Source organism: Notolabrus celidotus, chromosome 1, assembly GCF_009762535.1.
Source record: "Notolabrus celidotus isolate fNotCel1 chromosome 1, fNotCel1.pri, whole genome shotgun sequence".
Lineage (NCBI taxonomy): Eukaryota > Metazoa > Chordata > Actinopteri > Labriformes > Labridae > Notolabrus > Notolabrus celidotus.
In genome coordinates this window covers 34,894,288-34,911,491 of record NC_048272.1, presented here as the reverse complement: position 1 = coordinate 34,911,491, position 17,204 = coordinate 34,894,288, and the positions used below count along the sequence as shown (strand labels likewise).

The window sequence follows — 17,204 nt, the reverse complement described above, 5'->3', positions numbered from 1 at the left end:
GTGCTGTTATGATTTAACTGATGCTTTGTTATTGTCAACTAACCGTAACACTAACCTTAGGAGTCTTCTGGCAACAAAGAAAGGCAGAAAACTCCTAAGGTTAGGGTTTTTCATTTTAAATTTAATTACTTTTCCCCCAATATATCTATGGTAATAGACAAAATATGAAATTGTAGACTACTTAAAGAACAAAAAAAGATCTTGGGACCCCTCATTAGTGTCTCGAAACCCCCCAGGGGGTCCCTACCCCCACTTTAGGAACCCCTGCTCTAGATTATATATTTTCATGTTAGATGATTGAAACCTGTTTGATGTCTTGTCATCAGAGGAAATGTTGAACAGTTGCATTTTCTGAAATAACTACAGTATTTCTTTCAATAACCAGCTCAATGTAACGCAGAGTTGCTTCTTTGAAATAGGCCATCAGCTTGCAGTCAAAATCTAAACTACCATTCCTTTCTGTTTGAATACATGATTTGTTATGATACGCAGTGACAGGTTATAATAAAATATGGAGAGAACAACCAAGGTGTATTAAAGGATGGTAAGCTTAGACAATCTAACCTGTGAAAAGAGCTCTTCCTCTTGTTTTAGAGACGCACACATTGTGAAAATTAGACATTGATACTAATGTTTAAAGGAACAATTTAGCTGACAGTAGGAAAGCAGTGTTTTCTGCATTACTTGCAATTCATTGTGTCAGTCTGTCATATAAGCTATGGCATTTAAGTATTTTAATCGTTGCTCCTAGTCCCTGCACTTTTAAATCCTTTTGAAAATGTCACTGGAACTGGTCTAACAAACTGCATGTCACTGATCTTTCTCAGAGACGGCGTAATACTCGCACAGGGCCGACATTTTCGTTGACATTTGAAGATGAAAACAGGTCAGAGTTTGTCCAACGGGGGACTTCTTCTGCCCAATGAAAACCCTCCTAAGTAAACTAGCTTGCCAGTGTTGAACTAATGCAACACACATTCAGATAAACATCTGACACACGTGCATGGCACATTATTTGCAGAAGGTCTGGCAAAGTTCAACCAAAACATCGGCCCATCCATGTCTATTAATACAGAACTGTGAAACACCTCTCAGATTATTTAGTCTACCTGGTTCCGCCCCATCAGCCAACCTGTACCCTCAGACCTGACATGTTATATTCATGCGCACACTTTTCTAAAAATCAGGTTTGTATCAGAACAAGTTATAAACGTACCTCTGGCAGGTTGGCACAGTTGGATTTGACTTCATACTCGATGTAGGCTGCCTCCACTCCTCCTTCTTTGCCTATCTGAGTGTAGCACAGGTCTCTGGTTGAGTTAATCCTGTGGTCCACATCTTCGAGTTTGAACGTGCAGAGAGCAGAGTCCTCACTGGGCCGAGTTGATGAAGCCAAACGTGTGGAGAAGACACCGTGGAGAGTTCCTGAGCCTGGACTCTCATCACCGTTCTTGGTGAGCCCGAGCTGCACAGCTTGCAAAAGGTTGTAAATTTTTCCCGCCCTGGATTGGCATGTCAGAGGTACTTCCACGTAGGAATAATAGGCCTGGTCTTCCAAACAAACACGAGAGACGTAGGTGCGGTACTCGCGTGACTGTGACTTTAAATCCCGCCGGTAGAAGAGGAAGTACACATGCTGACGGTAGGCGAACGATGCAACAAAATGATGGTCGTATTCTGAGAGACGGCCAGCCACAGCCAACTTGGCAGTCTCCTCGTAAGAAAAGATGGGCTCCTGGTCGAGGTTTCGTGTGGAAATAGGCGGGTGGCTGCTGGTGTAACCCCGTCCAACAAACAGAACAGGCTGCTTGTTAGGGTTAGAGCGAACCACGAGTCCCACGGTGCTCACGTTAGGGTGGTTAGCTGCTACATACTGAGTATCCACGGGCCTCTCTGTAGAGAAAAGTACAACATCCACTGAGTCCAGACTGCGTTTCTGGCAGATCCCTTGGTTGACACTCCCGCAGGTGATGAGCTCCATGGAGTACGGGTCGACCAGCAGCAGCTTGTTGTGGTTGCTTGTCGCCCTGGCCTGAGGGCAGTTGGTCTCAGTAACAGGGGGTAGGCACTCTCTGCTGTCTGTGACCGGTCCTGTGTCATCCTGAAGTTCAGGTTGGAGGAATCGATCCAACTGGAAAAGGTGATCCCTGGCTCCAACGTAGACCCGACTCACTGTAGGGTGCAGGGCCAGGTGCTCAAACAGAGTGTCATTACGGGTGAAGGTGGGGTAAGGACTGGAGGGGAAGGGGTCTGATGCTCCGACAACACCACTACGTAATGAGGTGAAGGGCCAGTCGGCAGCTATCAGCAGCAGAGAAAGCAGCGTTTGGACCGCTAAAGCTGAAAAACAACTCACCATCCCCGGAGGCATGGCAGCAGAGCTGAGGGACAGAAGAAAGGAGAGTTTGTTAGAGAGTCTGAAGTCATAGGAACAGATCTGTTTGAGAAGTGAGCTTATTTTCTGTTCTCTACATGGATGAAAGTGAAACAGAGGAGGTTTTATTACAGTTTTTGATTTAGACAGTCTCTCAAAGCCGCAGACCAGAATGAGGCCACAGATCATCTGCAACCAGGCTGCAGGGAAGCCACAAGATTTATGCATGTCACGCCTGTCAGTAGAGGTCCTGGAAGTCATCAGTATGTCAGGGGCATCTCAGCAGCTTGATTATCTCTGCATGGGATTTGCTCTTTGTATTGTTACCGTCTTTGCTGGTGAAATTATTTCAACGTATTACTGGGAAATTTGAAGGACGCCTCTTTCCTTGACTTGGCTTGGAGAAACAGTGGACTTAGGACAAATCATCACTTGTGTTTATGCCAATCTATCAACCTGCCTGAGTTACTTGTGTCCGACTTAGCAGAATCAACTTTCTGAAAAGTTAAAACATGTGAAAATCCAACAACACAAACAAAAAAGATATGGACAGTGCAGAGAAATGACTGAGTGCCTGAGATGTTCTGTTGTTTTCCTCAAAATTGAAGCACAACAGATCATGAACCATTGATAACATCTGGTCTGAGTCTGGAACAGACTGAAAAACAAAAGTTGCCAAAGAGTTTGTTTAGAGGTCTTAAGTCCAGCACCCTAAACTTGGAGGAACAGAACTCAAGCAGATCCAACTTTCCGTTACCGAGTGTTCCTAAAATAAGGTGGTACTCCTGACTTTTAACTTGTGTTTGTGGAGGTCTGTTCTTTCCACAGATTCATGATGTAATGGCAAACTTCAAAAGTGCTGTTTGATGAGCAAACATCAAATGTTTCTACTTTTGGAAACTGACCCTACAGAGAGGCCCTCGACTCTTTAAACAACCTGAGGATGACTTCAGCAAAATAAACCCTCCTCTTAGACTCAGGGGACGGTTTTCTAAACAAACGATCACTCGAACATGAAAATCAGAACCAAAACTGTCCCCAACCGAGGCTTTCAGACCTCTGTGACAATTACTCACAAAACTGTGAATCTTATCTATTCAACACTGCCCATACCAAGCATTCACTCTCTGTGTTTGATGCATATCCTTCTCATGCACTCCTCTGGGCTCAGAATAAACCTGCTGTTAATAATCCATTTCATTACCTGGGTTTAACGCACAGTTTCTGCACGTTTTAATTTGCATGTAAATAATATTTTTTTGCTATTCCTTCACTTTAAGGTTAAGCACTTAGAGCAACATCTACACCAGCTACACGATTTAAGTTTGATTGTTTATACCATGACATGAGATAGATCTTTGTTTTGTTGTAGCTGCTGTGTTCCTGTGTGCAGATCGGCCTCTTACCATTTGTTCCCAGCTCCGTTTCACAGAGGCATGCCACCTCTTGACCTCCCAGTAGCTTGGGTTTACAAACTCATTCTTCTGGACACCTGCAGCACAAAGGAAGAGAAGGAAATGTGTATTAGTAAAATCAATAAGAAGACAGCCAGAGGGGATTCCTTTGGGGTTACTTTTGTGTAAAAGGTTTTCGTGTGAAAGTTTTAAAACACATCTCTACTAACCAGTCTGAATCAAAGTGACACCTTGGTAACTTTTATAAAAACAGTAGAAACATCTCTGATTCAAATAGATCTGTAATAGTGACTAAACACACTTTAGAAATAGAAGTTATGTATCTGAGTTTTATTGTTCTTATAATGAAACTTTGATTTGATTGCAGCCTAAATAGTTTTACTCTCAACATTTGACAAGCGATGACAAACCTCATCCTGAAGAATGCCGCTATGAGACTGACATAAACTTTCATGTTCAGAAACCTCGTGGGAAGCTCTTGCCCATTAAAATTCCTGTCAGTCCCATGTCTCACAGGCTACATCCGTTTCTGCCTGTAGAAAAGCCCTCAACAGAGGCCAAGTCGAGTAGTGTCAGTCCAAGAGCTCTTTCAGTGCCACACACACTCTGTCCCACTATACAATCCCCCCTCATTGCTAGGATACAAGGTACAAAACCCTTCGGCTTCAGAGTGGGTGCCAGAAAAACAAGTTTCTGTGAGGTAAAGGAGATGGCATGAGAACCATTAGAGGGGTAGAGCGGCCTTGTTTGGGCACCTGAAGCGGTGGTGTCACGCTGACTTTGAGGAATACTGTAAAGCTTCCTCTAGTTATGACTTCTAAATTACTCTCTATGCACAGTATGTCTTCCTTTTCCCTGCTTATGATCTTACTCCTCTCTCTATCCACCTCTCCATCGCCTCTCTCTCTCTGCAGCTCTGGCACAGAAGCAGGATTATCTCTTCAAGTTCAGGGGGATCTCCAGCGGGCTTATCCAAAGTGGAGGAGAGGAAAAAAGATGGAGACAGACTGAAAAAGACACTATTCACTCCACTGAACAGGCTCCGATCCTCAACACACACACACACACACACACACACACACACACACACACACACACCTCTCTCCCTGCCACACTAGGAGCATTAGAAAGCTTGCTTTGTTGGTGGCTCTCCTGTGTGTGGGAACGAGGGTAAAGGCCTGGCAACACGCCAATAAAGGGACGCAAAAACAATTACCTGAAGCACAATCATTATGATCATTGTCGTCTCTATAATTTCAACCAAACGTGAATGAAATGTAACTCTCCTCCTCACGCACTTCCTGGCAAATGTTTGTTTTTCCGTGCTGATATGGAACTACCTCCTGTTCCAGCACAAGCAGAGTCACAGAGGTTAAGCGGGCTGATTGATGCTCCTGGGGTTGAACCCGAAATCATCGGATCTAAAACAAACGACAGTCTTTGACCTCTGTGGGCTGGAGGGGGCAAGTTTTCTGAGTTTGGTTTAAAGCTGCATCTCTGAGAAGCAGATAAAGCAGATAATCCTGAGAAAGCACCGGCACAGCGCCTAACGGAGCGCAGACAGGAATGACAGGCATGTTAACTCATGGAGGCACTGGTTCAACAAATACAGTGTCCCCCTGTTTCCTCACAGAGCTATCGTCTTCAGAAAGCCTGATTTATATTACTTTATGGTGGTGAAAAGTGTTGGATCACACTTATAATAATCCTGAATATTTATGTTATGTCACTTGACTTGTCCAAGAGCAACAAGCGAGCCATTTATCTTAATTCTTCCTCTGCTGAAAGCTGCAAATCAAATCGCCAAAAACCACAGTAAACTGGTCTGCCATCAACCTTTCACCCTTCCCTGCAGTGATGAATCCAATCACCCTTAACTCTGTTCAGTTTGAGACACATGAGAACCAGAGAATGGACTTCTGATTTGATTCTCATCACATTTTGCCTCCGTGTGGAAGTCCATACTTTTTTTGTGACTCCAGCGAGTCAAAAGGAATCAGTCTGAGAAGCCGGGCGAGGAGGAAATGTGTGCCTGTAATAGCTTTATCTAAATGTTCCGGTACTTTCAGGTAATGGACTCCACTCTATTCCAGCACTCTCTGAGGAAACAGTATCACCAGTCGAAAAAATGGTGTTTACACACAGTAAGGCATGCATTCACCGCGCATTTATTATGACCTGTAGTCTGCTCGGATCGTCTACTTCCCCTCAAGAACTTCAGTGCAGATCTTTGGAAGCTGACTGTCATGAGTCTATGTTTAGTTCAGTTTTTCCTTGTGTTTCATGCCTTGGTTTCTCCTGTCTTTATTCTGTGTTAGTTATCCTTTGTGTCCCTTGTGTGTTTTGTGATCCACGTCTCTTTTTGTACCTTCTTGTGTTTCTTATACTTATCTAGTGTTCTCAGTTTTGTAGTTCTGAATCCCTGTCTCCAGTTTACTGTCTGTCCTGTGTGTTTCCCTTCTATTTGATTACCCTCATTAGTTTCACCCGTGTCCTTTGTTTACACCTGTGTTGATTACTCCGTGTTTAGTTCCTCTGTTGGATCATTGTTCGTCTCTCCTGTGTCCGTCTCTCCTGTGTTCTGTGTCCCTGTGTTTCCCCCCGTGTTTCCTTTTGGATTTAGTTTTTGGACATTGAAGTGAGTTTTGTTGGTACCTTTTGTTGATTAAAACTTTTTTATTTTAAAATCTGCACTTGGGTCCTCCATAAGTCTTTCCTTCACCATGACACTGACTAAAACTCAGTGAGCTCAAAGCATTTTTTAAGTGAAATTGCTATCATCTTAGATCTGGGAATGTAAGGCATGGAGATAGAAGCCCACATCCTCCAATGGGCTTAAAGGCTGTTTATCAAGAGCAATGAATAAAACAATCTTCTTGTTAAGCTCTTTTACTTTGGGTGGTCCCTACTATATATCTTAGATTCGTCTATGACTGCAGTAAAGGTTGTTGACAAGTTTCCACTGACGCCAACAGTTTTTCTTACATTTCATTTTCCTCTTTGTGCTGTTCAGGATGACGATTGTCGAGATGCATAACTAAATCAATGGTATTAGAGTGTTGTTTTGCTCCTTCATGAACTATCTGTGTTTTACAAGCATTTCAAACATGCTGCTGTCCGTTTACGACACTTAAAAATACTTCCAAACAACCAACATGTTGCAGCTAGTCGTTGGTATTGTGTGCGTCACATTATTACTGTACAAATTTTAAAATCTGACGATACAAGTTTCATTTTTTAAGCATTTATTTGCCCTAAAAATGATAGTAATTTAAGAGACATGAAGAGAAATAGATGAGGGAAATTTTAAAAGAAATGTGAGGATGAGACTACGGACACTTCTTTGGGAAGAAGATCAGATTCATCTCTTTTAAAGCAGTCCAAAGTCATCATCTCTCTCTCTCTCTCTCTTACTTTTCTGTAGCCTCTAAAATCATCCTGAAAACATGACTGTTCACACGCCTGCTCTCATTTGTTTGTGTTTCGTTTATTGTTTGTAAGTTTGGTGGATATTTCTTCCTCTTAATCCCATCAAAACTCTTTATTTCTCTGTGTTTACATCTGATGATCTCTGAGATGATATATTTTTTCTCAGAGCACTTTAGTGAGAGCTTGTTGTTCCTTCATCAAAGCTTCATAAATAAGCGGACTTGTCTTTACTTCCTGGATTGTGTTTCATTTTCTAGCAGACACCAGGAGCAACAAACCCCAAACTGCCTGCTGTGTTTTCTTATTAACACTAAGTTGTTTAGAGGCAGGCCTCCCTGCACGCACCTTTGAACCTCTGCAGATGATCCAGAACACAAACACGAACCCAAAACTGCACGTCACTCTGCTGCTTTATATCCCTCCACTTGCTTCCCATCGAATTCAAACCCTGTTGCCTTCTTATGAAACAGCAACAAAACCAGCTCCTGCTTACCTACACTTCCTCCTTCAGGTCTACAACCCAAACCTGCAATGAAAGGTTCCTGGTACCATCACAGCAGGGCCCTAAGTCACAAGCTAAACTTTAGTCTTTCAGCACTTCCTCACATTGTTCCCTCTGGTCTTACTAACTTTCAGATGTGCGTCACTCTGGACAAAAGCATCTGATGAATGAAATAGTAACATTGTTACTCTCTTTTTTCGAGCCTTGGCAGAGTTCAGCTGGTAGCTAAAATCTTCAAATCCCTCTTTGTTTTAGACTGAAGCAGGGAGGCTGATGCCAGACTGATGGATCATGGGAGGATGTTTCAGCAGTGCTTTGAGAACAGGATTACTTTTGATAAGTTGAGCTGCCAGAGGAGGTAGAAAGCAAGCAAAGGAGGAGGGGGAGCACTTTGTTCGCAAAAGTGAGATTAAACGTAAAAGCCCTTTCCAACCTGTGCTAATGTATTGTTCAGAGGACAGATACTAATGGGGCCTGATGCAGACAGACAGGACCAGCAGGGTTGTCTGAATCCCAATATGACAAACCAGGGAACCTGAACTTGCTTCAAATGGACCGGACTGGAGCCTAAAGACTCCACAACCCGCCGAAGCATTCCTGAGAGGCACATTCAATTGAGCCATCATCCGCTTCATCGGGTCCAGCCTTTCAGTCATTTGAATTCAGATATCCTACATTCTGCAGGAGACAGAGGAGGGCAAGAGCAGAGAGAGAAAGAGAGAGAGAGAGAGAGAGAGAGAGAGAGAGAGAGAGAGAGAGAGAGAGAGAGAGAGAGAGAGAGAGAGAGAGAGAGAGAGAGAGAGAGGGGAGCAGATCTAGAGTGAAAATGCTGGCTGAGTTACTTTAGTGGACAGAAAACGGGGTTACACCAAAACAATGGTGAAAGGGGAAGACGGGCTGAGACAGAAAAGGGGGGAAACAGGGAGGGGAAATCGCCACAAACAAGTGCAAGCTTCAAGGCTCAGTGCTCGCTGAGAACTGATGGAATGTGACTAATGATAATAAACCAGAGGGAGAGAGGGAGGAGGGAGAGAGGGAGGGAGGGAGGGAGTGAGGGAGGAGAGAGGAAAGAGCAGAGAGAAGTTATGATAAGAGAGGAAGGGAGAGCAACAGAGAGAAAGGGGGAGTGAGAGGCGAGAGAGATAAAAGAAAGGTGGAAGGACAGAAAAAAGAAGGGGGTCAAGAAGTGATGGAAAAAGGGGGGGCAGATAAAAAGGGAGGATGAGAGGAGGGAGGAAGATGAGTAAGGGGAGCAGATGGGAATAGGGAGAGGGGACAGGGACACATGAAGGAGAAGGAGGGTGAGGATGAAGAAGAGAGAGACATGGGAGGAAGGAAAGAATGGCAGAGAAGTGAGGGAGTGTGGGTGAGAGGTAGGACAGACAGATGAAAGATGGGAAGGAAGGATATACAGATAAGGGAGGAATTGAAGGAAGGAAGGACAGACAGAGATGAGGGAGAGACAGATAGATGAGGGAAGAAGGGAAGGAAGGACAAACAGAGATGAGGGAGGGAGAAAGAGAGACAGAGAGATGAGGAAAGATGGGAAGGAAGGACAAACAGAGATGAGGGAGGAAGGGAAGGAAGGATAGACAGAGATAAGGGAGGAAGGGAAGGAAGGATAGACAGAGATCAGGGAGGAAGGGAAGGAAAGATAGACAGATGAGGAAGGAAGGGAAAGAAGGATAGACAGAGTTGAGGAAGGATGGGGAGGACAGGCAGAGGTGAGGGAGCAAGAGAGAGAGACAGAGGGATGAGGGAGGAAGGGACAGAAAGATAGACAGAGATGAGGGAGCGAGGAAAGGAGGAAAGGAGGGCGACAGCATGCAAGGAAAGGCTGCAAAGAGAGAGTGAGAACAAGAGTCCAACAAGAGAGAGATGAGTACGGGGAGGATGGAAGGTGAAGGAGACCTTAAGAGGGACAGAGAAAAAACAACGGAGAGAAAGAGACAAGGGAGGGAAGGAGAGTGAGAAGAGAGATAAGGAAGGGAGGAAAAAAGGGAGGAGACAAGGGAGGGAGAGTGAAGTAGACAGAGAGAGAGAGAGGAAGGAGGGAGAGGGAGTATGCAGTGGCCATTAATTACAGTGCCTACCCATAATGCCTCATTCAACACCCACTCATTGGCACAACAAGGGGGAGGGGAAATAAAGCAAGTTTCTAATTAGTGACATGATTGTGAGCATAAACACACACACACACGCACACACACGCACAGGCCTATAATGAGAATCCCTCCTCTGCACACTTTATCAAATAAACAAACTCCAAGTGCCCACATACGCGCACACACACACTCACACACACACACTCACACACATACACACACGCACACACACACACACACACACACACAGTCCAGAGGAATAATGGGACTCTGCGAGGCCCTGAGTGAGGGCAGCCATCTGCAATCAGTCATTGCCTTTACATCAACAAACAGTGTTTACAAAGGATGCTTTAGCGGCTCGGAGAGCGGCGGTGTTCAATTACATCCTCCACAACACAACTGTTGCTGCTGTGATATACGAGCCGAGTATACAATGAAAGCGACTTTGTATCACCTCGCAAATGTTTACTACTGTGCTTCTGGATTTTAAGAGAAAACACAGGTCGGACTGCAGCAGGGCTGAGTCGAGATTTTAAACTTCAATACAATACTAGTCCAAAGCAAACAATTTATTCTGTTGATTTTAATTTCCAACGAGAGCACACGGCTGCTACAGAAAGAGCACCAACATATAACAACATTACAAAACTAAGAGGCATCATAGGATTTTCTACAAAATAATGTATAGACTAATAATAAAATAGTCCCTTTTAATCAGTTTCTGTAATGCAAAATCCAGCTCCGGCCAGTCCATCGTTTTGAGGTAGGAACATATGTTTTAGTTTAACAGCTGTAATAAAAAAGCAGATATGAACCGTTTCAGAGCATAAACATTTTTAAAGCAAACTCAAGATCTACCTTTTTAGTCTCCCTTTTAACTGAGTTTTATTCTTATAACAGTTTTATTTCACCTTACTTTATTTACTTATTTATTACCTAGTTCAAATTTTAGTCACTTTTAATTTAATTTAATTTATTTATATATTTACTTATTTTGAGTATAGCATCTTATTTTCTTTACTGGTTTAATATCTCAGTGTTTTATTATCTTAGAGATGTATTTTATTTTGGTGAGTTTAATTTCCTGTTTTGAGGTTTAACATCTCATGTTTCCTCCAGTGTTTCCTCATCAAGATATCATGAGAGCGTTTCCTCAGTTCATTCAGCAACTTCACTTTTATTTTTAATTTTTTTATTTATTTTATTTGTATTGTTATTATTATTGTTATTGCATAAATTGTGTTCTTGACTTTAGGATTGTGGGGTGGGTTTGGGGTCGGGGCTGGGGTTGGGATTAGGATGGGGGGTCTTTTTATTTTTATTTTAGTATCGCTCTTTTTTTTTTTAATTCCATTTTAAGTTGTTTTTATTTGCAGCACTTTGTGTTACAATGTCATTGTATGAAAAGTGCTTTATAAATAAAGTTTGATTGATTGATTGATTGATTGATTGATTGATTGATTGATTGATTGATTTGTTTTCAGGAGGCATGCTCGCTCTCTTCACTTGCTCTCTATGAGAATGACTGCAGATGTTTTTCAGTAAGGCTTCAGTGCTTTTTTGATGTCAAACATAAAACTCACAGATTTGTTACCGTTTTAAAACATGTGGGATTAAAAAGAATCTCAATATCAAAATATTGCATTAAACACAACCTGTGAATATTCCTCTTTTGGGACATGTCAGAAAACCAGCTGATGTTGTATCTATCTCACACTCATCCATTAATTTCAGCACTATCTCCACTGGTTAACTTCAGAGCCACTTCCAGCTGCTTCTAGGCCTACCACTGCCTGGTGTAGTGACCTTTTAGCTGGGACTGATGCCAGGAATTTCTCCATGTCCAACTACTTCAAATGCACAGTGACCATCCATCTGTCTGCAGTAGAGCAGAAGTTGTACTGTAACGAGCTAGTCACACTACCAAAGCAATATTGCCGACACCAGCACTACAAACCACACAGTGAATCCATTATGAGTTACTCTTGTTGCAATAACAGGTTGAAATGATTACCAAAAGAAAATGCAACATGATGCAGATTCCTAAAATAAGTGAGAAGTCATGATTTCTCAGGTTTGTCAGCAAAAGGAAGACACACAGGGAGAGAAAAATGATTCATTTTGGAATGGAGTTCAGCTCCAACGGCACCAAGGAAACGCTCCCTCATCTGGGAATCACACCCTACAAATCATGTGAGGAATTTAATTTGCATTTTTTCGTGTCACCACGCACCAATCTGTTTTTGTTCTCATCTTTGCAATGACTCTGGATGAAATTGCACTCCTTACACGTGGCTCTATTTAAGAACTTCTTTTTTAAACTAAAAACAGCACGATAATTTATACTTAAAAAAAATCAGGTTAAATCAAGTTATTTATAGGTACAGCAGTTATTAATATAAAAAAATATACGCAAGTTTCTGTTTTTAAGATACTGTAAATAAAAGATGATTATATTTAAGCACCACTGACAACTCCTGAATAACCTCACAACCCTTCAGGTAACATAATAAGCATTAGTTAGTTTCACTATTTCTTTTTCTAAGAGGTGATGTGTTGTGTAACATTTTTTATGTGGAGAGCCTTAAAACGACACTCCTGAGCCGCGGCTTGAACTGCTACTGAGCACAAGCCAGTTGGAGACCAATCAAAGCCGGAGCAAACACAAAAGCACTCTGCTGTTGGGATTTGAACAGAAATCGGTCCCATAGTTGTTAAATTCATGCAAAACTGACCCAGAATGTGACAGTGAACTAGTTAAAGCAGATAAATGATTTATCAGCCCTCTACAAAGTGTAGTCTGTTACTTTTTGTTGTATTCAGGCATCATGAGCTGAATGGGAGGAATGGAAACTTTCTTTTATTTGAGTTTGGAGGCACTCATGCATCGTTTCAGGACGCTAAGCTGAATAGTCACACAAACTGAGTACCTCAAATAAGCTCTAGTGGTTAAAGTAGACAGATTCAGAAAGAAAAAGCAGTGCACAGCATCAGCGAGAGATAAATGCAACCTCACACCCACAACATAACAGTTTAATCAGGCTTTTCTGTTTGTCAGGAAAAATTGCACCATTCCAGGCCCCCCACGGCGCCCGAGTGTAATCATTTCCTTCTGATTAGTTACACATTAGTAACACGTAAGTCACACATTACTTTAAAATCCCAGCAATGAATCTTCCTTCTCTGCAGACGGCGGGTGTAGCACAAGGTTTTACTGTCCTGCCATCTGCCGCAGAGCCTCTCACCCTGAAGGTAGCTCTTTATAGTAGCTATTAATAACAGACTCAGTCATAACTTCAGAGCGGCCGTATCACTCACTCTGCTGGCTGCGTGCTGCCGACATCGCTTCCGGGGATCTTTGAGCTGCAAACTGAACCTGCACAGCTGTTCATTATCGAGCAGGAGATTTCCATTTCTTATATGGTATGAAATACAAATCTGAGAGTGGAAATTAAAACAGACTGCTGGCACAATCACAGAGATTATAAATCTTCCTGACCTCCTCTGTTTCACACAAACATATTTCATGAGACAGCTGTTCACCTCTCATTTTTAAACACTGACTCACAAAGTCTCTCTGCGTGTTTTCCATTGTTTTGTGCAGGAGTAGCTTCAGTGCTCACTGTACTGTGTCAGTTGGTGAATTCCCTCTCAGTCCAGCCTGGACAGTCCGGCTGGCGAGCTGTCAAGAAGTTATTTATAGAGAACCCCCCAACAATGGCTGCCTGGCTAAAAGAACACATTCCTCCTCGGCTGATGAACTTCACAGAGAGGAGGGGGGCGTGGAGGATGAGGAGGAGGACAATCATCACCCTGCACTGTCTTCTAAAAAACACCCTTCCAGAAATTAAGACAAAGTCTCTGATGAGGCCCTTTTAAGGATGCTTCAGTGACATGACGGTGGGCTTCTCTGGACATGTCTCAGTGGTCAAAGGCGGAAGGACTCTTGTCACTGCAGAAGAGCTGGGTGGGTCAAGGAAGTTCCCGTGGTTGTTAAACTTTATGGCCCTTAAGTAATCGCCCTGGGGTGACAGAGGTTGAGTCTGGATACAAGACAGGACGGATATCCGGGTCTCAGGGATCACCTCCACGTTTGGGTGGAACTCAAAAGCTTTGGGCAAACGTGTGCTGCACTTCCTTTCCACCCCCCTCATCATGAATCAGTGTTTCAGTCTGCATGGAGGTCTGCTGCTCACTGGGCTGAGGTCAGATGTGTCATGACCTCCAATTTAGTCAGCAAAGTATGCAGTATTTAGAAAAACAAGTAAAGTAAAAGTGTTGATAAACACAGTAAAAGTTTAGTTAAGTCAGGCTCAAATAAAAGCACAATAATATTGGTATCAAAATCGAATTAAAGTACCATAAGAAAGAGTAATCATCATGTAGAATGGTCTTTTAGGATAATACATGAAAATATTGAAATAGAGTCAATGGTCCATACTGTGTTTATCACTTTAATATTGCAGCTGGTTAAAGTGGGGCTAACTTTGATTACTTTATACCCTGCTAGGTAGCTTATATTAGCCGATTTAAAATTGATATTAATACCTTTTACTGTATATGTGCACAGTTAGAAGAGAAGACGCCGAAAGCAGTACCTCTGAAAAGTACCTGTGTCTGCAAAAGTATACTAATTTACAGCACTTGAGTAAATGTACTTAGTTACATTTTACACCAGTGAATTCCTGCTGTTATGCGCATTTTTGAAGCTAAGCTATTAATTTAACAATTAATTCATATCTTTTAATGTATGCATTTTCTACTTGAGTGATATTCTGATATGTTAGTCCATATTTATTCGGTCCAGCTCTGGACATATCTCTTGATTATGCTGAACGGCACTATAATACGCTTACTTGCACGTTTGTATAACTTATGCTCTTGTGAAATATTGTTGTTTTCATTGTCATGCTATCATGATGTATTGTTTCCATCTGTTATTTATCTTTATCATTTTTTATGAACTCTGTTTTGACCTGCCGGGGGATACAGATGAAGATTAGCCTTATGTCTAACTCTGGCAAATTTACATGGATGCTACACTGAAATGTTCATTAATATGCACTGTCCCTTTAAATAAATGAATACATAAATAAATAAATGAATAAGATTGGTTTATTTTAACTTATTCTCCTCCGTGAAAGCCAAAATGACAACTTGAATTCACCTCTGAATACCAACTCTTTCTGCCTGATACCATGTACTTCAAGTCAACAGCCAGACACAAAGAAAATGCATCTATCAGCTTTAATCTGTGCAAGAACTGAAAACAGGGTTCTGTAATCCAAAGACAAAAATACCAAACAACCTAAACCAGGACCTTCTTTGTTTGTAAGGTCAACATTTCTAATTCAGGAAGAAAGAAAGACGATAACAGAATCAGGCAGAGAGGAAATGACCAACAGCACAATTCACACTTAGCAAACAGTCCCATGAGTCAGAACTACATGATAAAGGGCATGTCTGGGGGTGGAATTAGATGTTAAAGGACATAAATGAGTTCAAGTAGCCGGTCATCGGAGCGATCATTATAAACCGTCACAGCTGCCAGACAGGAAGCTATTAAAGTCTGTGGAGTTCGTAACTCAGATGCAGACAGGTGCAGCTGGCAGCAAACACATCATAAAGTATCGAGAGGGGCACAAGCGATAACTTCTGAGCGCACTCGAGTGGAGAGAGGCTTAAATGCTTCAGGGTTAAGTTATAACTCATGTCTACACTCTGATATTATTCAGCTGTGAGACAAAGTGTTGGTGCTATCTATTCCACGAGGGAGCCTTGAATCAGCAGAAACACTCAGAAAGACAGAGGGGGGGAGGCAGGTCAAGGTCCTAGTCCCCACTGAGCCAAGGTATACGCACAACAAGGGGTCAGCCATGAGGAGAACAATACCAACGTGAAATTAATATGCTGTGATGGCAATATCAAATATCATTGAACCAGAGAAAAGGGGGAGGGGTTCTACAAATATATCTATGCAATAATTAATATTTCTCTCAGCAATGTCTGCAACAGAGATAGCAGAGCATCCAAGCTAAGCAGGTAAGTATACGCTCTAGATTTACTGGACAAGATATGAGAGAAAATAATAATCTAAAATAACATTATATGTTTTAGAAAGCACTTTTTAGGTCCCTTTATATAGTCATATAATTACAACATCAATGCAACACCCACACTGAAAAAAGGGGAATCATTCTTCCGTCCAAAAAAAAAATCAATATTAGCCTCCTTCGGGGTAATTTGTCTTTCTTTATTACCTGTCTCAGATCTGTATCTATACTTTCTTTAGAATCTGATATTAGTTTGGTTCTAAATGTGCTGGTATGTGTGTAAAACGTTGATATTTCCCTTTGTTTGTTGATATCAAAATTTTGTTTGTTTTACTCTAAACACTAAATCTGCAGCACATGTACCGGTGCATCACAGTTATGCAGACACAGATCAGCACTGGAGTAGCTTGGTAATGTATCATACAATTAAAATTATTTTATAAATGAAAGCACCCTCCTGAGTACCACTGATAACCAGTACTATTTTAAATCAGGTGTAAAAGCCAACAGAAAGATATTTTGTTTTTCACCTAAGAAAATACCACTTTATTTAAACTGCCATGTTGTTAATCTGTAAAGAAAATACACGGCATGTTAAGGGTGTAAAAAGTGACTGTTTATTCCACTTGTCTAAAATAATCTGTACACTATCTGCAGCCCGAAGAGCAGGGCAGTAGACTGCAGTCCAACATACGATCATGACCATGGATATGTTAAGTCATCTTTTTGAAGTTGGTTTGGGAAAGCAGCTTCTTGAGTTGCTTTTCAAAGTCATACCAGTGCAAACTGGTGTACAATCCTCACAATAGAGGTCTACATTCAATCTTAAAAAAGCAAAATCACAATAAACTGGCCTCCATGTCTGTAACCTTTTTGTAATTTGCATTTGTATCAGCCTGCAAATCTCAAGGTGTACTGAATAGTTGTCTCTACTGATTAAGTGTCCTGAGGACTGTGTTTCAAAATATCTGATAGGTTCGGTGTCAAAAAGTTATTTTCCTACAGAGATCGGATATGTGTGGATGTGTTTGTGTGCAGTTTTAGACCTGCTGGTAATAGCTGCAGGTGTAAAGTGTCCGATGTGTAAGGTGGAAGCTCTGCACCACAGCTGGTTGGGTTAAGTATAGAGCTGTGTGTGTGCGTGCATGTTTTGGATCCAAGTTTATAATCCCATTGTTTGGGGCGGTTGCTGAGGATGGCAGAGGTCCAAACGAGACACACATACTTACACTGATAAGACAGGTGGACACACACACTGACATTCTCCCACACACACACAGACACACAGACACACAGACACAGACACACACACAGACACACACACAC

General features: G+C 42.0%; 1 protein-coding gene across 2 annotated transcripts in view; it reads right to left on the bottom strand.

Moving 5' to 3' along the window:
• plxnb1b (plexin b1b) overlaps nucleotides 1-17,204 on the bottom strand; it is a 127,646-nt gene that overhangs the window by 49,791 nt on the left and 60,651 nt on the right. For both annotated transcript variants that reach the window (XM_034681524.1, XM_034681533.1), the window contains 2 exons: nucleotides 3,781-3,866; nucleotides 1,217-2,381 (listed from right to left, as the gene is read on the bottom strand). In XM_034681524.1, the coding sequence (XP_034537415.1) occupies nucleotides 1,217-2,371 (1,155 nt within the window). In that variant the 5' untranslated portion in view covers nucleotides 2,372-2,381; nucleotides 3,781-3,866. The remainder of the gene's footprint in view (nucleotides 1-1,216; nucleotides 2,382-3,780; nucleotides 3,867-17,204) is intronic.